Source organism: Lutra lutra, chromosome 1, assembly GCF_902655055.1.
Source record: "Lutra lutra chromosome 1, mLutLut1.2, whole genome shotgun sequence".
Taxonomy (NCBI): domain Eukaryota; kingdom Metazoa; phylum Chordata; class Mammalia; order Carnivora; family Mustelidae; genus Lutra; species Lutra lutra.
This window is the reverse complement of record NC_062278.1, coordinates 211,899,664-211,920,049: the sequence shown is the minus strand read 5'-3', so window position 1 is coordinate 211,920,049 and position 20,386 is coordinate 211,899,664. Positions and strand designations below refer to the sequence as shown.

The 20,386-nt window shown below is 56.3% G+C and overlaps 2 protein-coding genes across 5 annotated transcripts; one reads left to right on the top strand and one right to left on the bottom strand.

Annotated features, from left to right (window-relative positions):
• Positions 1-220: 220 nt before the first annotated feature.
• On the top strand, positions 221-6,464 carry SYDE1 (synapse defective Rho GTPase homolog 1). Its single transcript, XM_047699574.1, has 8 exons — positions 221-368; positions 1,970-2,311; positions 2,413-3,057; positions 3,210-3,424; positions 4,043-4,169; positions 4,397-4,557; positions 5,143-5,368; positions 5,719-6,464. The coding sequence occupies exons 1-8, from the start codon at positions 281-283 to the stop codon at positions 6,120-6,122; spliced, it is 2,208 nt and encodes a 735-aa protein (XP_047555530.1). The 5' UTR covers positions 221-280; the 3' UTR covers positions 6,123-6,464.
• A 687-nt stretch (positions 6,465-7,151) lies between these two features.
• ILVBL (ilvB acetolactate synthase like) lies at positions 7,152-17,559 on the bottom strand. Of its 4 annotated transcripts, XM_047699607.1 has the most exons (16): positions 17,174-17,424; positions 16,720-16,864; positions 15,326-15,527; positions 15,073-15,200; positions 14,847-14,985; positions 14,645-14,756; positions 11,333-11,432; positions 11,100-11,197; positions 10,845-10,981; positions 9,685-9,819; positions 8,591-8,705; positions 8,325-8,494; positions 8,178-8,248; positions 8,024-8,095; positions 7,743-7,848; positions 7,152-7,626 (listed from the first exon to the last, which is right to left on the bottom strand). In XM_047699607.1, exons 2-16 carry the CDS (start codon positions 16,852-16,854, stop codon positions 7,448-7,450), a joined length of 1,899 nt encoding a protein of 632 aa, XP_047555563.1. In that variant the 5' UTR covers positions 16,855-16,864; positions 17,174-17,424; the 3' UTR covers positions 7,152-7,447. The 4 variants fall into 4 exon arrangements, with proteins under 4 accessions (XP_047555563.1, XP_047555553.1, XP_047555544.1 ...); XM_047699597.1 differs by lacking the exon at positions 17,174-17,424 and adding an exon at positions 17,438-17,559 and having other exon boundaries at positions 14,645-14,985; XM_047699588.1 differs by having other exon boundaries at positions 14,645-14,985; positions 17,174-17,426.
• Positions 17,560-20,386: the final 2,827 nt, after the last annotated feature.

The window sequence follows — 20,386 nt, the reverse complement described above, 5'->3', positions numbered from 1 at the left end:
ACGATATTTACAGTTGGAGCCAGCAAGGCAGCCTAGAGCCCCCATCTCCTCCCCACCCGGCCAAGGCAACTACATATCCCAGCATCGCTCGCTCGAGCCGCGGGAAGGGGAAAAAAAAAGTTTGGGCCAAGCATTCCCGGAATGCGCTTCCTGCTGGCGCGGAGCAAGGGGGTGGGGTTGGGGGGGGGGGGTAGGCGGGGAGGCCCGGGCGGGGCGGGGAGGGCGGGGGGCGGCGCGGCCGGAGCCCGGGGCGCGCACTCGGCCCGGCCCGGGCCCCAGCATGGCCGAGCCGCTGCTCAGAAAAACCTTCTCCCGCCTGCGGGGCCGGGAAAAACTTCCCCGGAAAAAGTCGGACGCGAAGGAGCGCGGTGAGCAGAGGAGGCGGCGGAGGAGGGGGCGCCGAACCCCGCCCCGGCCGGGAGATGGTCGCGGAGCCCCAAGGCGCGGACGACTAGGGGGTGGGGGTAGCCCCGCGGAGCCCCCTGAGGCCCCGGGTGGGGGACCGAGAGCGGGCAGGGGTCCTGGCAGGAAGGGGCTGGGCAGGGGGCAGAGGGGGCGCGAACCGTTATGTGTGCCTGGCCTGGGATGCCAGCGCTCCGGGCTCCTTGCGAGGCCCGGGAGGGGGCCTCGCCCCTGACAGGAAATGGGCCCGAGACCGAGCGCCTGGAGGGCGGAGGGGAGGAAGAGTTGGGAAACTGGCAAACGGGCCCAGTCAGGCCAGGCTGGGACACCCTGAACCCTGGAGACCAGGGATGGAAGATGGGTAGCCACCTCCTGCAGAGGAGGGAGAGAGGCGGCGCATCAGCCACAGTGGCCACCCCCTAAACCTCCTATAAACCAGTAACTGCAGTTGCACCCACCTTAGGCAGCCCTAGGATATTGTCCCTTTTAGATGGGAGGGGAAACTGAGGCACGGAACAGTTGGGTCATTTGTCCATAGCCATTGAAGTGACTTAAACAGCTCTTTGGACATGCTACTAATACAGACCCCCCGAGACAGGGTCAAGGGCATTGGAAATCAGAGTTGACCAGATGAGAGAGTCCACCAGCAAACAAGACAAGACTTTAAGGAACTGGGAGCTGCCTGGGAAAGAAAGCCCCAGGAAGGAAGGAGTTAAAGGAGGGAGGCCTGATGACTCCAGTATCTGACCTTTCTCCCCCCTGAGCCCCCACCCCCGTCCCTTCCCAAAGATTCCCAAGTTTCCTAGAGCAGAGAGAAGGGACAGGGGTGCCCACGCACAAACACAGACAGGAAACAGCCCAGGATGTCAGAGAAGGGAGGATGGAGCAAAGGGGAGGCCCCAAGGCATTGACCATGGGGATCTGGACTGGGCTGAGACACAGGGCTCACTCCAGGGTGGGGGCAGAGCCTGGAAGACAGGCAAGGGGTGGGCGGTGGGGGGAGCGCTATAGAAAGGGAGGGCTAAGGGAGGCCCGAGCACTAGTTGTCTTCCGAAAGGAGCAAGGCAGCCTTCACTGTGGGTTATGTTCTTGACCATAACTTGGACACCTAAGAAGCAGTCCCCACACCGAGCTCTCTGATACCTCCCTGGAGGAGGGCATTGACCGCCCCCCCATTTCACAGGAGGACACTGAGGTTCAAAGATGGAAAGCAACTTCCCCAAAGCCACCCAGTAAGAAGGGACAGGGGCAGAGCTCCATGCCAGGGGTGGGAGGTAGAGTTGAGAATGCGGGGCCCAGGTCTGGAGAAACCCCACTGGACCCCTGAGGCTGAAGGGCAGAGGAACACCGTTTGGGACCCCCAGGGACGAAGTGGGGGCAGGCTGTAAGCTGGCAACCAGTGAGATTGCTGGCCTGCCCCCGCCCATTCCAAACAAACATGTGGAGTGAGTGCCAGTACTGTGTGCACCCCAGCCATGGCCCCTGCTGGGGAAAGAGCCAGCAGGCTGGGGCTGCACTGGGGGCAGCAGAGGGGTAGCTGGGTCTCACTCCCCTTGCTCTCTGCCAGGCCGCCCAGCCCAGCGCCCGGAGCCCAATCCTCCAGAGCCAGAACCCCAGGCCCCTGAAGGGTCCCAGGCTGGAGCAGAGGGGCCCCCAAGCCCTGAGGCATCTCGGAGCCCAGCTCGGGGGGCCTACCTGCAGAGCCTGGAGCCCAGCAGTCGACGATGGGTGCTGGGTGGGGCCAAGCCACCGGAAGAGGCTGCTTTGAGGCCCAGAGCACCTGGCAGCGGGGAGCCCGCAGGTGAGATCTGGTACAACCCTATCCCCGAGGAAGACTCCAGACCCCTGGCACCAGAACCCCTGGGACCACAACCAGGCTCAGCTGAGCCAGAGGGCCCAGCCTCACAAGGTGAGCACAAGCCTCATTCCTCCAGCTCCCCACAATGACCACAAGCCTCACCCTTATCCCAAGCCCAGGCTTCTGAAGTCTGAGATCTGCTATTTCTACAGGCGCAGCCCCTGCGAGCCCCCCAACCAAAGCCTCCCGCACAAAGTCCCCTGGCCCAGCTCGGCGCCTCTCCATGAAGATGAAGAAGCTGCCTGACCTGCGGCGGCGACTGAGCCTGCGGGGCACCCGGGCTGGCCGAGAGCGTGAGCGGGCCGCCCCCGAGGGCTCCGTCATCAGTCGATACCACCTGGACAGCAGTGTGGGGACCCCGGGACGGGCAGCAGGGGCTGGGGCCACAAGGGGCCCTCGGGCCGGTTACCTCAGTGATGGGGACTCACCGGAGCGCCCAGCAGGGCCCCCATCACCCACTGCCTTCCGGCCCTATGAGGTGGGCCCATCAGCCCGAGCACCCCCCGCCGCACTCTGGGGCCGCCTCAGCCTGCACTTGTATGGGCTCGGGGGGCTGCGGCCAACACCCGGGGCCACCCCAAGAGACCTCTGCTGCCTACTGCAGGTGGATGGGGTGGCCCGGGCCCGAACAGGGCCACTGAGAGGGGGGCCAGACTTCCTGCAGCTGGATCACACCTTCCACCTGGAACTTGAGGCTGCCCGGCTACTGCGGGCCCTGGTGCTGGCGTGGGACCCTGGCGTCCGGCGGCACCGGCCCTGCGCCCAGGGCACTGTGCTGCTACCCACAGTCTTCCGAGGTAGGATACCTGGCTGCAAGGGAAGAGCGGTTGGCACAGGATTCAGCTCTGCCTTTCCCCCCAGAGTGTCCAGGGTGGGGTGTGGCTCAGAGCAGGGGGCCAGGGCATAGGAGCCTGGCGGCCAGACCCCACAGATGCCCTTGTGTCTTCAGGGTGCCAGGCCCAGCAACTGGCCGTGCGCCTGGAGCCTCAGGGGCTGTTGTATGCCAAGCTGACCCTGTCAGAGCAGCAGGAAGCACCAGGCACAACTGAGCCCCGAGTCTTTGGGCTGCCCCTGCCACTGCTGGTGGAGCGAGAAAACCCCCCGGGCCAGGTGCCCCTCATCATCCAGAAGTGCGTTGGGCAGATCGAGCGCCGAGGGCTGCGGGTGAGCCCCCTGCCCCGTCCCAGCTGGCCCTCAGACCTACAGCCCAGGACACCCAGCATACAGAGGCCAGGCCTTCCCCACGAATATACCCTGCCTGGGACACTCCTAGATCCAATCCCAGCTTAGACAAGGGCAGGAGGCTTCTGTAGACCACAGCGCCCAGCCCAGAACCCATGGGTCATCCATCCATTTAGTAATACATGGTCCCAGACCTACTGGAGCTCAGAATCTGATGGAAGAAAAGACATGAATCCAGTAACTCACAAGTGTAAAACTGGCTGGGACAAGACTGAGGCTGGGAGAGCTTGAAGCAGGACTTGATGTTGGTTGGAGTAGTCAGAAAGGGCTTCCCAGAGGAGGTGACAAGTGAGCTGAGAAGGAGGGTGGTGGCAGGACAAATGATCCAAGCAGAGGTTTATGGGGCCAGGTTGTTCAGGCAGCCAGGTGGGGACCCCATGACAGGTGTCAGAAGAGCAGGAAGGCAGCTGGGGAAGCCACAGCCAGCCCCCCAACCCCTCAGCCCACTGCCACCCTCACCCAAACCTCCAACCCCACCCCACCTGGCCCCAATCAGTCTGTAGCACTGGCAAGAATATCTCTCTCTGTCCCCACCTCCAGGTGGTGGGGCTGTACCGTCTGTGTGGCTCGGCAGCCGTGAAGAAAGAGCTTCGGGATGCCTTTGAGCGGGACAGTGCAGCCGTCTGCCTCTCTGAGGACCTGTATCCTGATATCAATGTCATCACTGGTCAGCAAGCCCCTTCTGTCCCCTGCCTGCTCCCTGTTGAAACTTCACCTCAAGGGAGTCCCTGTGGTCCCTCTGGGACATCACCCTTTCTGTCTAGCTTTGTTTTCACTTTCCTGTGCCTGTCCTCCTCTTGTGCCTGTCCTCCTCTTCCACCTCCCAGCCCCAGCTGACCCTTCCAGCCTCAGAAGCCAGGGGTGCCCTGACCAGAGTGGGCCCTGTGTCCACAGGCATCCTCAAGGATTATCTTCGGGAGTTGCCGACCCCACTCATCACCCAGCCCCTCTATCAGGTGGTGCTGGAGGCCATGGCCCAAGGACCCCCAAGCAGGGCACCTTCCAGCACTGAGGGCACCCGTGGGCTCCTCAACTGCCTGCCAGATGTGGAGAGGGTGAGTTGGGTCTGGTGGGAGTGGGCAGGACTGAATGAGCTGACATCGGGAGAGTGTTTCACCCTCACTGAGCCCATGGTGTACACTGTCACAAGCCTAGAAAGTAGGTGCTATTAGCATCCCCACTTCATAGCTATGGAAACCTAGGCCCAGAGCAGTTAAGTGAGTTGCCCAAGGTTGCACAGCCAGGAGATCACAAAAATGCAGGCTCTGAATACAGGTCTGTAAACCTACCACCAGGGAGGTCCTGGCTGTGGGATTCTGGAGAAGTCCTGACCCTCTGTGCCTCAATATCCTCATAGGGTATAAACCCTAAAACAGGATTAATGCTAGCCCTGCCTAACAGACAGTGGGGAGGGTTCAAATCCAAGCTCTGCCATTCCAAAGCTAAGATGCTTTTGTCTTCAGTCTCCCCTCCAGCAAAATAGATCATAATACTAATATCAAAGCCTGAGCTCAGCCATCAACCAGCTATGAAATCTCGAGTTTCCCCACTCTCGAGACTAAGGGCCGCCTTAGCCTCCCTTCAGGTTTGACAGGGGACCAGCTTCACCCGCTTCATGATTCCCGACCGTCTTCTCTCAGGCCACGCTAACGCTTCTGCTGGACCATCTGCGCCTCGTCTCCTCCTTCCACGCCCACAACCGCATGACCCCGCAGAACCTGGCCGTGTGCTTCGGTCCCGTGCTGCTGCCGGCGCGCCAGGCACCTGCCAGGCCCCGCATCCGCAGCTCTGGCCCCGGCCTAACCAACGCAGTGGACTTCAAGCGCCACATCGAGGTGCTGCACTACCTGCTGCAGGCCTGGCCAGGTGAGCCCGCCCCTGGCCCGCGCCGCCAATCCAGGCAGGCCGCCGCAAGGATGCTTTCCGGGCGACCAATCAGAGTCCCGGATTTCAGACGTGCCACGCCCCTCTCGCCTGGCCCCTTGCGTAAGCGGTACCTGGTAGCCTCAGCAACCCGTTCAGATTGAGCCAATCCATGCTTGACGCGGTCAGAGACCCTGCCTCTCAACCTGCCCATCAGAGGGCCGGTTGCCGAAGCAACCAGTTCTAGCTCGGCCAGTGAAATCCCGATCCGGTCGCAGGTGCCGTCTCCCGCCGGGCCAATCAGGGGCCCGGTTAGCTAGGCGGCCAATCACGAGCCCGCTCTTCCCCCGCAGATCCCCGCGGGGCCCCGGAGCCTCCCGACCTCGCCCCATACCTGCGGCCCAAACGGCAGCCGCCGCTGCACTTGCCGCTCTCCGGCCCCGAAGTGGTGGCGCGGCCTCGCGGCCGGGGCGGCCCCGAGAGCCCCCCGAGTAACCGCTACGCGGGCGACTGGAGCGTGTGCGGACGGGACTTCCTGCCGTGCGGGCGGGACTTTCTGTCTGGGCCGGACTACGACCACGTGACGGGCAGCTACAGCGAGGACGAGGACGAGGAGGTGGGCGAGCCGGCGGGCGCCGCGGACTTCGAAGACGACTTCGAGGCACCCTTCAACCCGCACCTGAACCTCAAAGACTTCGACGCCCTCATCCTGGACCTGGAGCGAGAGCTCTCCAAGCAGATCAACGTGTGCCTCTGAGCCGGGCGGGGCGGGACCTCGGTCAAGAAGGGCCGGACTCCTGGCAGCTGAGGCGATGCCCCGGCGACGGAGGGGGACCAGGGCCGCCCAGGCCACCGTCCCGGTTGCTGGGGATTTGCCTAGTGACCAGCCCATTGCTGAGAATCATTCCTCGTTTCCAGTGCCCAGTGGTGGGGCACTGGTTGGGAAGGCTGGGGACTTTGGGGACCAGCTGTTGGGGACATCTTTTCTGAGTACCAAGGGCTTCTTCCCTTGCTGCCAAAAGGCACTTCTCCCGCTTGCTGGCCTGGCCTCTCTTGCCCCCTCCCCCTTGGCCAGGGAAACACCAGTTACTGTGAGCATCACCCCAGGATGGTGAGAGGACACTGCCCCCACTTCCTTCTCCCCTGCCCCTCCGCCCCCCACCCCCGTCAGTCCTCTTGCTGCTGCCAACCAAATCAGTATTAGCTTTAAGCACCGCACTCTGCTTCTCCCTCCCCTGGAGGGTCCAAGGACTATCATGAGGTGCTATCTGAGGCAGGGTTAGGGGAAAGCCCCTATCTTGGGCTCTGGCTGGATAAGGGGAGCCAAGGGTCTTTAGAAAAATAGCTGGTTTCCCCACCCTCTCTTCCAAGGAAAACCCCATGATTGCCTCAAACCAGGAAATGGAGATAGCAGAGTCTGGCCTTTCCCCTCCCCGGTTCTTCCTCCACATCCCTGAAAAAACTGAGCACTTACAAGACCTCCCTTTCGGAGGGGCCCCACCTGAAATGTCAGGCTGGGGGCACTTTGGTACGGAACATATTTATTGCCTCCGTGCGTGTGTGTCTGTATGTGAGGACTAGTGTGCATGGACACGTCTGAAGCAGGTGTATGGGGCTCTTTCACGGACCTCTAAGGGCAAAAGAATTTGCAGTGGCCAGGCACCCTGAAATCCCCAATAATGGAGCCTCAGTGGGTCCGAGTTCCAGCGGGAGAGTAGGCCCCCTCCTGTCTCCCCCTTTCCCTCACTTCCATCTTTGTGGACAATAAATCAATATGCACAAGTTCTGGAATGAGTGCTGGGGCCACAAGGACCAGAGGTGGTTTATTCAGTGCGCATGAGAGGAAGGGAGAAAGGGTAGCTGTGCCCACAGAGGAAAAGGCCCAGGAGCTCTCTAGTGCTGCCAGGGAACCTCTCTGAGCTCTGACCCACACCTCCCCAACCCAGCCCCACCCTGTCTTCAAGGAGGGTTGTAGAGTCACTGGACCTGATAGGCCAGCTCCAAGGCAGGTAAAGAGGAGACTCTAAACCAGCTAGGCACAGTCCAGGGGTGGGAAGGCCAAGGGTACTAACCCACGAGGCCCTACACAGCAATGGAGCCATCTCGGAAGTCTGTCCTCCCAATAAGGATGTTGACCACAACCGGGTGGCCATCTCGGCACTGCTTCTGAGCATCATGAAGCACCTCGACCACCTGATCTTCTTTCTCCCGTGAGAGCAGCAAGCCCTGGGCGCCAAGTCCTATGGCTGCCTTGTGATAATCTAAAAGGGGAAGTCAAGTCAGATGGTGGCAGGGACCCAGGCCACCATGCAGTCAACCCAGGAGAGGAAAACATAAAACAGCTTCTCCCTCTCTCCACCCAACCGCAGCCTCTCACCAGTGTAAGCCAGGCCACAGGCCACATTGCTGCCCAGAGAGGGCACCTGCTCCCGAGAAATCTGGGTCCAGCCAGCATCATTCCCGATCAAAGCAATCACTGGGATCTGCAGAGAAAGGATGAGGCCAGGCCATAGCCTTCAGCTTTAAGGCTAACCAGAGGACAAAGACAGGGACAGGACTTTTGCCAGACAGAAGCAGCTCCCTCCCTAGCCCTGCTCACCCCTCATGACCACTCCCAGAATCCCAAGCTCTGAGCTTCCTTCAGGGCAGCTCGGTCACCTTGTGCCTGACGAAGGTATCAAATTCAATGAGGCTATAACCAAACGCTCCATCTCCAAACAGGCACCACACCTGAGCAGGGAACAAGGCTGGTTGAGTGGTTCACTGTTCACAAAACAGCGCACCGCCCCCAGCCTCCAGCACCCTCACTCACCTCGGCATCCGGCCGGCACAATTTGGCCCCAAGTGCAAATCCTGCACCAACGCCCAGAGTCCCAAAGGCCCCTAGGAAAACCAAGAGCAGGTGGGTGTAAAGGAGCCTGGACAATGCAAGATGTCCCAGGCAGAGGTCCCTCCTTACCAGGATCAAGCCAGCACAGGGGTCCACGGGGCTGCACCAGGTGGGCAGCAGTGCCCACAAAGTCCCCACCGTCGACCACCAAAATCGAGTTGTCAGGCAGAGTTTCTTCCACCAGCTGCAGTACCCGCACTGGGTTCAGGTGCCGGGCTACAGGCATCAACCCCTTCTCCCTGCCACGGAGCAGCGCACGTCAGCAGGGCCAGCAACAAAGCCTTCCAGGAAACCACAATACCCCTGGTCCCGTGTCCGCTCTACCAGGTCCCCACCGAAAGGCCTGCTCCTTCTGCCGGTCAGCTTGCCGAAGCTCCTCTGTCCAGTCTGAGGCCCACGTCTGGCCCTTAAGGCCCTCCACCAGCTTCAACACAAAGGAGGCCACGTCTCCTAGGGAAGGAAGAGGATACAGCTGCAGGGAAGTGGCCTCCTGCCCTTCCAGCATCAGAGGCCCAGTGACAGCAGGAATCCAATGGCAACATTCCAGAAAGAGACAAGGAGCAGACCGAGAATGTTCCTAGGGCAAAACAGGTAAAAAACACCCCAGAATTTGCGAGAACCAGGTTAGGGCAGCCAAGGTGAGACAGAGAGCAAGGCCAGAGAAATGAAGGTTTAGGAAGCACGATGTGGGTTAGAAACCCAAGCAGCTTTGCTGCCTGCCTCCTCCTTCCTCCCCCCCCGCCCCGCCCAGATCAGGCAGTGCTGTCAGCTCAGCCTCTAAAACACATCCCTCCAAACACCTCCATGAGCCAAGCATGTCTCTCCGACCCAGACATGCAGCATGCTTGTGAACTGACTGAGAAATGGGCCAGTGATGTACTTTTCATGTTGGTCTTAGAAATGATTCCATGTAAGCGCAGAGAAGCAGAATTTGCCATCCCTGTCTGTGCCCGCTCCAGGCCTCATCCTTTCTGTCCTGGCCTGGTTGAATGGGCCCCTGGCCTCCACCTGCCCTCTCTGACTCACTGCCCACCAGCTACTACAGTGGACCTTCCCGAACATGAATGTAGCAATGCCACTTCTCTGCTTGATCCAAGAGGTACACGTAGTACCATCAATGTGTTTGGAATGATGGGCAAAGAAGAGCCCATAAAGGCTATGGGAGCAGACTGAACAGGGATGGTATGGCAGGACAACAGAGGCCTTGGGGCCCAGGAGGGAGTTCTCTGTCCTCCAGGAAGCTGGCAGCATGGGAGGTTTTCCAACCAGGAGAACGATCACATGCACATTCCCAGGCCTTCCCTCTTACGCACACCCCACCGTTTGTTCATCCAGAAGCACCCATCAGTCTGAGAGCCCGTGTCTCTGGCTGACTGGGTGCCCATATATGTGTTGGGGCAGAAAGGGGGGGGGGGTCCCAGGAGCTCACCCTGCACAGCTTCCTGGGGCTTCCAGAACATGTCTGAGTTAAGCAACATCTCTTTCCGGTTACGGTTGACAATGATGATCTTGCTGCTGCGGCTAAGGACACGGCCATAAGACAGGCGGAAGTCACACACGGCTCCTGGAGTGGGGAACAGGGGCTCAGTGGCTGGACAGCCAGTATCCCACCACCTTACTTAATCCACCATAGCAGACTAAATGCAAAAGGGTCCCCATTCTTCCTTTCTCCCTGTACCAGTACCGCCTGCAGTTGACTTCGCAGCTCCCCACCCCTCGAATCTGGGCTGGCCTCGGGGACATGCCCTGGCCAATAAAGTGTGGCAGGTGAAGGCAAGCGTTCCTGAGACCAAGCTTCAAGAATTGTGGCTTCTGCTGTCTCTCTCTTAAGAACCTCACTCTCCTATCCCTGCATGCTTCTCATCCTGCACCAAGTGAGCAAGCCCAGGCTGGCCCACTGGATGGTGAGAAAGCTAGAGGAAAAGGCAGGGAAGAGCAAAAGAACTCAATTATCCCAGCAGAGGCCATGGCAGCTTAATCTGTAGTCCGCCAAGGCTAAGTGCAGCAGCCTATGCAGCAGCCCAGCCCGATCAGCCCAGATGCGTATTGCCTCTCCAACTACAGACTCATCAGGGAGCCCCATCAAAACCTGGAAAACTACCACCTAACCTCCAGGTGGACCTTAAGTAATGATAAGTTCATTTTAAGTCGCTGAGTTTAGCCGGTTACTACACAACAGCAAACTGATACAACTATTACGTGTTGGGCAGGAGTCCAAATACTTTATGTGAGAATGTACATGACATACAGGTTTATGCTACAGAAACCCTGTATAAATGCAAATGCTGAATATAAATACTGCAGGTACCCACTATCCAAGCATTCTCCTTTGCACGAAGCTGAACCTATAACACAACTCCAACCTTGCCAGAGTTTACCTGGACTTGAAGTACACAGTTGTCCAAAGCCCTGAAAGCTTAAGGGGTGGGGCCCAAGATAAGACGGTAGGTGATTAGTAGGTTAGTGATTAGTAGGGCTGGGTGCCAGTAAGTACCTGACTAGGAGGGGCAGGGTCACAGAGGTGGGGGCAGTGGGCAGGGGGGCCTGGAGGGAGGGGAAGGGAAGAGGGCAGAGGAGGCCGAAGCCCACCTGCCAGAAGGACAACATCTGCTTTCTTCAGGGCAGCACTACGGTTCTGCCGGATATGGAGGGGGTGGTTGCGGCCCAGCAGTCCTCGTGCCATCCCTCCCAGGAAGCAAGGGATGCCAAGGGTCTCCACAGCAGCCCTGGGGATCCGGACAAAACAGAGGTGAGTGTAATGTCAAGGGTGTGCCCCACCCCACAAGGCATCAGGGGACCAGGGACCAGGTATATGATAGGAAGGGCAGGGCTGAGCCTTCTCACCGAAGTCTATCAGCAGGTATCGGGGGCAGCAGAGCCTGGCTTCCCAGCACAATAAGGGGCCTTTTGGCTCGGCTCAAGATTTCCATACAGTGCTGAACCTGGGATAAGAGATGGGGCTCAAAGAGCCAACCGTGTGAGTCACCATCAGTCCCCAAGATCAAGGCCCCAATACTGACTCAAAGAGAGACCATCCTGCAGGTGGGGTCCTCAGCCAGGGAAGAGAGGCGATTCACCTGCTGGGGGGATGCCTGGGGAATGTCCAGAGGCAGAGGGCCCTCAGGCCGAGGCTCCCAAGCTCCTGCAAAGAGGTTGGCCAGGTGATTCTCTAAGTACCTGCAAAGGTGAGAGGAAGAGCTGGTTACCAGAATCAGTGACCAGGGCTCCCGGAGCTAGAGGCGGCCAGGGTCTAGGAGGGAAGTGAGGCAGGCACAGGAGTGGACCGGCAACACCCCAGGAGAGGCACACGCCAGTGGCCGAGTCTCCAGCAAGCCTGCTTCCCTCAGAAGCTTCTGGTGACTACCCAGCCGGACACAGACCCTCAGAAACAAGTGACACAGGCATGAAGTACCACAATCAGGGCCACAAACGGCTGCGCGGACAGCCACATGCAGCTCCACCGCTTCCTAGCTGTGTGACCAGACAAGTGACTTAATCTTTCTGAGCTTCCTCCTCTGTAAAACGTAAAAGGGAATCTCCTTCCTAAGGTTCACTACCTATCCATCCAAACTATAAAGCACTTTGTAAAACAGTCAGTGAAGCTACTAATATCCCCAAGACTCAAGCCGCTTTCTCTGGCTTCTGACACCTCTGTATCCTTACTCGTTCAGTCGTAGGGCTCCGACCATCCATGTGGGGCTGTGCAGGGCCTCAAGACAGAGAGATACCACCTGCCCAGCTCTGACCTCCCTGAGGAAGACCCAGCCCAACCAAACACAAGACACGTGGGCATTGGCAGAAAGCACACAGAGCCTGATACTTCTCTTTCTCTTTCAAGGAGAAACGTAGACTACAGAGAATGAGAAGAGGCCAAGGAAGGAACCAACGCAAAAAGAAAAGGCAAAGGAAGAGCCAGGGGCCAAGTGGGGGCAGCCTAGGAGAGAGGAGGAGAATGGAGGGGTGCCTGGGTGGCTCAATGGGTTAAGTGTCTGACTTCAGCTCAGGTCATGATCCCAGGGTCCTACGATCGACGCCTGCATGGGGCTCCCTGCTCAGCAGGGAGCCTGCTTCTCCCTCTCCCACCGCTGCTCACCCTGGTTATGCTGTCAAGTAAATAAAATCTTTAAAAAAAATTTTAGGGGCACCGGGGGTGCTCAGTCTTTAAGCATCTGCCTTTGGCTCAGGTCATAATCCCAGAGTCCTGGGATCGAGCCCCGCATCAGGCACCTTGCTCGGCAAGAAGCCTGCTTCTCCCTCTTCCACTCTCCCTGCTTGTGTTCCCTCTCTCACTCGCTGTCAACTTAAAAAAAGAAAAAAAATTTTAAGGGGCACCTGGGTGGCTCAGTGGGTTAAGCCTCTACCTTTGGCTCAGGTCATGGCCTCGGGGTCCTGAGATCAAGTCCCACATCGGGCTCTCTGCTCGGGAAGGAGCCTGCTTCTCTCTCTCTCTCTCTCTGCCTGCCTCTCTGCCTACTTGTGATCTCTATCAAATAAATAAATAAAATATTTTAAAAAAATTTTTAATTTAGAAAAGAAAAAAGGAATGGGGCGCCTGGGTGGCTCAGTGTGTTAAAGCCTCTGCCTTCAGCTCAGATCACAATCCCCGGGTCCTGGGATGGAGCCCCGCATGGGGCTCTCTGCTCAGTGGGGAGCCTGCTTCCTCCTCTCTCTCTCTCTCTCTCTGCCTACTTGTGATCTCTGTCAAATAAATAAATAAAATCTTAAAAAAAAAAAAAGAAAAGAAAAAACGAAGTAAATGTGGGGAGAGGGAAGGGGAGGAGCCAGGGAACAAAGAGGCTGCTGTCACAGCCACAGAATAAAACTGCTAAACTTGAGCCTACCGGTCAGGGTCACCAGACAGGGTCACCAGCCACTTCCTATGTGTTCAGGACCCCTGAATCCCCCTCTGTACCTGTGGTTCCATAACCATGTTGGAGAAAGGATGGGAGATACCTTGCCTCACACCTGACAGGGATACTGGACTCCCAACAGTAGCCTTATTTAAGACAGTAACAGTTAGTTATTCACTGCCGCATTTTACACTCTCAAAATGACCTCGTTTCATTCTCCACAGAATCTTAGTCTAGAGAGAAAAACAGGCAATGCTCTCCATTTCACAGATAAGGAAGGTGAAGTCAGGAAAGGTTAAATGATTACACTGTCCACCTCAAACTTCACCCTCTGTCAACTGTATCTCAGTTAAACTGTGGAAAAAAAGAAAGGTTTAACCATTTGCTCAAGGTGAACACAGCTAGTTAGTGGTGGACCCCTCTCTCTGAACTCACTTCATTCATTACAGACAGCACATAGCTCTCTGACAAGGCCCTGAGGGATCCTCCAGGCTGAATCGTCGTGTGCCATGAGCAAGCTGGATGACTTCATGCCAGTCATTTGGCCCCCTTGGGTCCCAGTTACCCAACCTATGAAATGCACATAATACCTTGCCATCTTGACTCAGGGTTGTTATAAAAGCCATATGCATGAAACCACTACTCCCTGAGCTGGCCCTCAAGGTGCTGTCTCTCCAGGGGTTAGTGGCCTGTCTGTCTTGTTCGCGCCTGTCCTGGTACCTGCTAAGTACGTGGCACTAAGTATGTGGTGGAAGGGGAACAGAAGGTGGAAGGGCAAACACGGGCAAAGGGGAGGGACAGAGGGGAAGGAGGACAATCGACTCTCTCCTGTGCAGTTTCAGCCAGGCCCATTTCAGTGGCTACCAAAAACCAACACCTTTCCCATTCCTCTGCCTGGGCTATGGTCCTACCTGGAACCCTTTTCTATCCTCTCAACTGAAAGAAGCCCCCCTCAAGCTTGTAGCTCTTCTAGAAAAATCTTTATGTGTCTCCCTTATCCTGGCCAGATGGAGGTCTAAGCACTCACATGTGATCCATCCACATGTCTCTGTATCCCACAGCCACCACCCAGATCCAGGCCACCATGCCTCTAGTCCCAAGGCCCACCACACCTCCTCCCTGGCTTCCCAGCTTCCACCCAACCCCACAGTCCATTTTCCTACTCAGGGTATCCTATGCCTCTGCTTAAGGCCCTGTAATGCTTCTCAATGGAACTCAAAAAAAAAAAAAAAAAAAAAAAAAAATCCAGGTCCTCCCAATGGCCCCTGCTGGCTGTTCCGAGCTCAGCCTCTGCCCCTTTTTGCTCACCTGCTGCTGTCACATAGGCTACCTTGCTTTCCTAACCCACCAAGTTTGCTCCTGCCTCAGGACTTTTGCATTTGTAGTCCCTCTACCTAGAATGCTCTTCCCATGGCTGCCCTTCCCCCACTCAATTGATATGCAAGCCCATGAATGAGTCAAAGGAGGGACAGATGCTGGCAGAAGTTACAAAGGAGGGCAAGGGACTGGAGAGAGCATGGTGGGAGTGGGGCTGCTCACCAGGAGACCACTCGACCCATGAAGCCCTTGGGCGGCTTGGCTGGCACCATCTCCTTCTGAACCATGTAGTAGGGGTACAGCACATCGATGGGCAGCTCCACAAACACTGGGCCTGCAGAGGGGCAGGGAGGATACTGAGCCTGCCATGCCTCCCTAGACCCAAGCCTTAGGGCCTGACCACTGCCCAGCACCCCCCACCTACCTGGGGTGCCCGACTGGGCAGCAGCTATCGCAGCCCTCAGAGTGGGCACAAGGTCTCGCACCCTCCGCACGGAAGCACAAAACTTGCACAGTGGCCTAAACAGGGACATCTGATCAATGGCCTGGAGTGCACCCCGGTTCTGGTGGAAACAGAGGTGTCCAGAGAGTCAACACATGAGCTCTTTGAGGCTCCCTGGGGCCCCCACCGCCCACCAAGGACAAGGCACCTGCAGGAGCGTGCTGGCAGCCCCACCCAGAAGCAGGACTGGGGACTGAGCTATCTGGGCATTCTTCATTGCAGTCACCGTGTTGGTGAGGCCCGGGCCTGCTGTCACTGCAGCCACACCCACCGTCCCTGAAACACAGAATCCATTGCAGCTGTGCCCACTGGCCTGGCCACCTCTGAAAAAAACTCTGCCCCTCGAAGACCTTCCCCATCCCATTCTCCCCAGCCCTTAGTCCTCTCTGCTCTGCCCTCACCAGTCAGGCGGGCCACGGCATCGGCAGCGAAGACGGCTGTGACTTCGTGGCGTGTGTCCACCACACGGATGCCCATCTTCTCACAGGCCACCAGCAGTGGGGAAATGTGCCCACCGACCAGTGTGAAGAGGAACCGCACGCCATGGGCCCTCAGCACAGCTGCCACATTCTCCCCGCCATGCTGAATGCTTGCCTTGTCCACCTGGGCCCCGGAAAGGGAGCGCAAGATTATCAAGGACTGGCAAGGACACTAGGGCACATAGGGAGAAGGCAATCTCGCTCCTCCAGGAAGGAGGGCAGGACAGTCAGGGGAACTTGGATGTTGGTTAGGCACCTATAATACCATAGGCCAGGCCCAGAGGAGGGCACGTTATCCTATCAGATCCTCTGGTGATTATATCCTTTTGCAGCTAGGAAGACCAAGACTTTCCTCAGCAATAGTCAAAGTCCCATAGAACCCATGCTCTTAAGCGCTCTCTGTTACACTGCCTGTCTTGAGGGCAGTGGGGCAATCAGGGTGACAGGAGAGGGGAAAATGGATCTCAAGAACCCAAAGTAGTTTGGCCAGGGGCTATCTGCTGAGATTCCAGAACTGCCTGCCCTCCAGGGCCTGGCAGCCTGACTGCTAATTTCATCCTGCTAGACTTCCTCCCACTCACAGGGCAAACCCAGTTGGCAGGCCCAGCTGGCCTGCTGCTAGCCACCAGGAGTGGCCTGCTGGCAGAGATCGTGCCTGAGGCTTCCCAGACCCAGCCTCCTCACAGCCCGGTGGCACAACAGAGGCCTCTGCCTTAAACCTCCACAAATCCTCAAGACTAGCAGCCTTGCTCCTGTTGCTCCTGGTGAAGAAAGGAAGGATTGGGGAAGGAGTGCGGGGAAGGGGTAGATTCCTGAGGGGAGGAACCAAGAGTGAGGTCTGTGGGGTCAATTCTTCCCAAAAAGATCAACTATGGGAAGTTACCCCACAAAATGTCTTGAGCTTATTTTCTCTTGTGGAAAATGAGGGCAGAAAAAAAAACTATTCAGGGACGTGTTGAGAAGTACATGACAACTGTCACAGCCCCCTTGGGTGCCTGCCTTTGGCCCACTCTGACCGCACAGGATTCAGGGAGCAGTGCTCTGTGAAAAGGGCTCCGGGCCGCTGGGGAAGGAGTGGGCCGAGCGCTGGGCCAATGCGCAGAGACTCCAGATTCTCTCTTGCTAGAGGCAAAGTCCAGGGCCTTGTCTGCAACCTGGCAATGGGGACAGGGAAGTGGATAGAATATCCCGACCGAACCCCTAGATTAGTCAGGCTTCACTTTCTCCGCCTGCAAAATACGTGAGCTAGAGGGAGTGCCAGGCGCTCGTTCCTTCTTTGGCTGCCCCCAGCCCTCCTCTGATCTGTGCCCCCGCACCTTGTGCATCAACTGGTAGAAGAGCCCCAAGCGGTGCGCGGCTCCCAGCAGAGCGGCCACTAGCGTCCCGCAGGCCAAGAACAGGAATGAGGGGAAGAAGTTCCCGGCAGGGGCGGCGGCCGCGAGGGTCTCCATGACACCGCACCTGAAAGAGAAAGGACAGGGCCAGCAGCTGGACGCAGAGATCCTTTACGGAAGAAGGTACGCCCCCTCCCTCACGAATGCCGGGCCTCACCTCCCCAACCCCCCGTTTCGGCGCGGCCACGCCCCTTACGCCGCTCATCTCTGGACGAGGCCACGCCCCTGGAGAACCAGGCCCCGCCTCTCGGGGAGGCCACGCCTCCTGCGGCGCCAGACCCTCCCTTTACATCTCCTCCACCACCACCACCACTGAAACTAGACCACCACACGTCAATGCAGCCAGAACGACCTTAAGATAGTTTTTAACACTCACCCGCTTCTCAACGAATTGGTAGGGTGCCCCGCCTCTCTTTTACACCTGGATCTAAATCTCAGCCCTAAAGGTGAGCCCGCCCGCCCCGCGTCCACGTCACCTAGGACGAGGCCACGCCCCCAAGCTCCCGAGTGAGCCCCTCTCCTGAAGCCAGATCTCTACCCACTGCGAGCTCCAGAACTCGACCCCACACCCCAGGCCGGGGGGTCGAGGTCAGATCGCATCAGAAGGCTTTTCCTACCCCCGGGGCACTTTGGCCTTCACCTGCGGGAAATGGCGCTGACTGCGAAGGAATTCGGCGCCCTTCGTCTCACGTGACCCAGGAGCGCGGCCTGCGGGAGCTGGGCCCCGAGCTGTGGCCGCGCCCCTTTCTCTCACAAGGCTTGGAGGTGCCCTGTGGTCCGGCCCGGCGCGCGTGCGCAGAGCCGTAACCACGCCCTGGGACACAAACACCGCCTATAAGGACTCTGGCCCTCCTGGCGGCGCGCGCACAGGCCCCGCCTTCCCCCGCCTCTCATTGGCTCTCACTTCAAGCCTATCACTTTTCTTTACAAGAGGCCACGCCCCTTGGCATCTGGTCTAAGCCGAGGCCCTTCGGAGCCGACTTTCCGCGGCTTTCCATTGGCCCCACATTTCAGCCTGTAGTCCTCGGGCTTTCCGAGCCCGCCGGCTTTCCCACCAGCCGTGCCGAATGCCCCTTCAGATTAGCCGGACTTGGATGTCACGGGCCTCTCCCCAGAATCCACCACCACCCGGGCCCACGTCCCAAGCAAGCCCCGCTCCCAGCTCTTGCACAGGCCCCGCCTCCCATCTTACGTAACCCTGCAAAGGCAGAGGCCCGCCCCCTCGCTCGTAGGCCGGCCTCTGTTGTTGGCCCCACCTTCTTTCCCGACTTTTGCGTTTCTCAGTTCGGAGTTCGGAGTGCAGGGGAGGAGAAGTTAGGTAGCCCCAGGGACCTGCTTCCAGCCGTCCGGCCTCTGGAAAATGATCCCCATCAGCAAAGGAGAAATAATTCTAGTACTAAGTACCCTACTACCTTCCAAAATGAATCTTCACATTTTAACGGTGGCTCCCATCCCTCGTCAACTTCTGGAATTTCCCTCTGAGTATTCCACCCCATTATTTTATCTAATGTTGAATCTTCCTACTTTTCATTTCACCCATTTAAGAAAAGAAAACTCCGTTTGCCCCACATTTTCCACCTGTCACTGTCCCTTTGCACCTCTTTTTAGCGAAATTCCTCCAATGACTTGTCTTTACTTACTGTCTCATGAGCCCTTCTATTCCCTCTTGAACGCACTCCAAAGAGTCTCTTCCCGCCACTTTATGGAATCTGTTAGGAGTATTCAAACAGTCTCTAAAACCGATTCCTCTCCCTTCTATCTCTCATCTACCAGCTCAACCCCACTTTCCCTTTCTATAATTAACAGGATAAAACTTCCTAGAAAGGTCTTCTAGGTCCAATTAAATTCCCAAAGCCAATAATGAAATAGTGACCATTACTTTTCATTAAGCACTTATTACATATGAGGGGCTGTTCCATACACTCTTCACATCAACTCATGTAATCCTCACAATAGCCCTGTAAGGTAGTTTATATTATCCCCGTTTACAGATGAGGAAACGGGAGCACAGAGAGGTTAAGGAACTTGCTCAAGGTCACACAGCTTATAAGTGAAAGAGGCACAATGTGAACTCAAGCAATGCTGCTCTCAGTCTGGGAGAACAGGTACAGTGCTTCAACCACATGGCTTCCCCATGCCTATCACAGGATGTAACATTTGGGGCCCACCCAGACACCCTTCCACTTAACACTGGATTTTATTCTGAGTTGGAAAGGGGAGAAGATTTTGAACAGCCTAAGTCACACAAAACCTGCACACAATTATTCATACGGGCTTAATCTGTAACAGCCAAAAACTGGGAAAACCAAATGTCTCTTGTGAAAATCAGTAAAAGAAAACCGCATTTAAAATGGAGTTGGGGGATGCCTGGGTGGCTCAGTCACTTAAGCGGCTGCCTTTGGCTCAGGTCATGATCCCAGGATCCTGGGATCGAGTCCCACATCAGGCTCCTTGCTCAGCAGGGATTCTGCTTCTCTCTCTCCCTCTGCCTGCTACTCTGCCTGCTTGTGCTCTCTCTCTCTTTCTATGTCAAATAAATAAAATCTTTTAAAAATAAATAAAATAAAACGGAGTTGGGAGGCTAGAAGGGAAGCTCACATGCCCTACCACTCATCATCAACTGTAGACCTCAGGAAGAGACCTACCTCGCAAGTCTGGAGAATAGATACTATTGTACTACTCCAGCAGGAGAAAGAAAGGTTTTCCTCCTTCCCCAGCAACAGCCCAGCTAATGAGGGACTGTAACAGCTCAGCCAATGAACTCCCAGTTTACTCTAATGAGCTTTTGGTTTGCAACAGCTCCTTCCAAACCTCCCTTTTCCTTTATAAAGAACATACCTTGCCTGTGTTCCCCAGATTTGCATATACAGTTTTGCTGTAGCTTGTGTATCCTGAATTGTAATTTTCTGCTATCCCTGAATCAGCCCATTTTTGTTGATTAATAAATGATGGTTTTATCTTTAAGGTTAACGCTCTCGATAGGTGAATGGTTAAACAAGTGGTTGTCCGTTCTGATCATGGAACACTCTTCAGCAATAGAAAGAAAAACTATTGAAACACACAACTTGGATGAATCTCAAAGTGTGCTCAGAGAACAGATTGTGGTTGCCAGAAGCCAGGGTGGGAGGAAAGAATGGGAGGGAAACTGATCAAAGTTACAGACATCCAGTTAAAAGATAAGTAAGTCCTGGGACTGTAATGGACAGCTTGGAAAACACAGTTAACAATAGTGTATTGTAGATTGGGAAGTTGCTAAGAGAGTGGGTCTTAAAAGTTCTTGTCATAAGAAAAAAATTGTAATGATGTGAAGTGTTGGATGTCAACTTATTGTAGTCACCATTTTGCAATATATATGTATATCAAACCGTTGGTTGTATACCTAAAAGTACAATGTTATATGTCAATTATACTTCAGTAAAACCGGTGGTAGGGGAGGCAAGAAAGGCCAGAACTACAAACATCATGAAACATAATGAAATGAAATGAAACATAAAACAATTTATGTTTCTTTCTAGTAAAGGTCTGTGAGATTGTATGTTGCATATCTTATTATTCCTAGACAGACTCGAGTTCTATTTGAATGTTCTAG

Bases quoted from the DNA above. Each gene is read 5' to 3' on its own strand.
- SYDE1 (XM_047699574.1), top strand. From the start codon at position 281: ATGGCCGAGCCGCTGCTCAGAAAAACCTTCTCCCGCCTGCGGGGCCGG. The intron at 4,170-4,396 runs GTCAGCAAGCCC...CTGTGTCCACAG, and splicing joins TGATATCAATGTCATCACTG to GCATCCTCAAGGATTATCTT. The intron at 4,558-5,142 runs GTGAGTTGGGTC...GTCTTCTCTCAG, and splicing joins GCCTGCCAGATGTGGAGAGG to GCCACGCTAACGCTTCTGCT.
- ILVBL (XM_047699597.1), bottom strand. From the start codon at position 16,854: ATGGAGACCCTCGCGGCCGCCGCCCCTGCCGGGAACTTCTTCCCCTCA. The intron at 11,433-14,644 runs GTGAGCAGCCCC...TCACCTTTGCAG, and splicing joins ATGGGTCGAGTGGTCTCCTG to GTACTTAGAGAATCACCTGG. The intron at 7,849-8,023 runs GTGACCGAGCTG...CTTTCTCTGCAG, and splicing joins ATACCTTCGTCAGGCACAAG to ATCCCAGTGATTGCTTTGAT.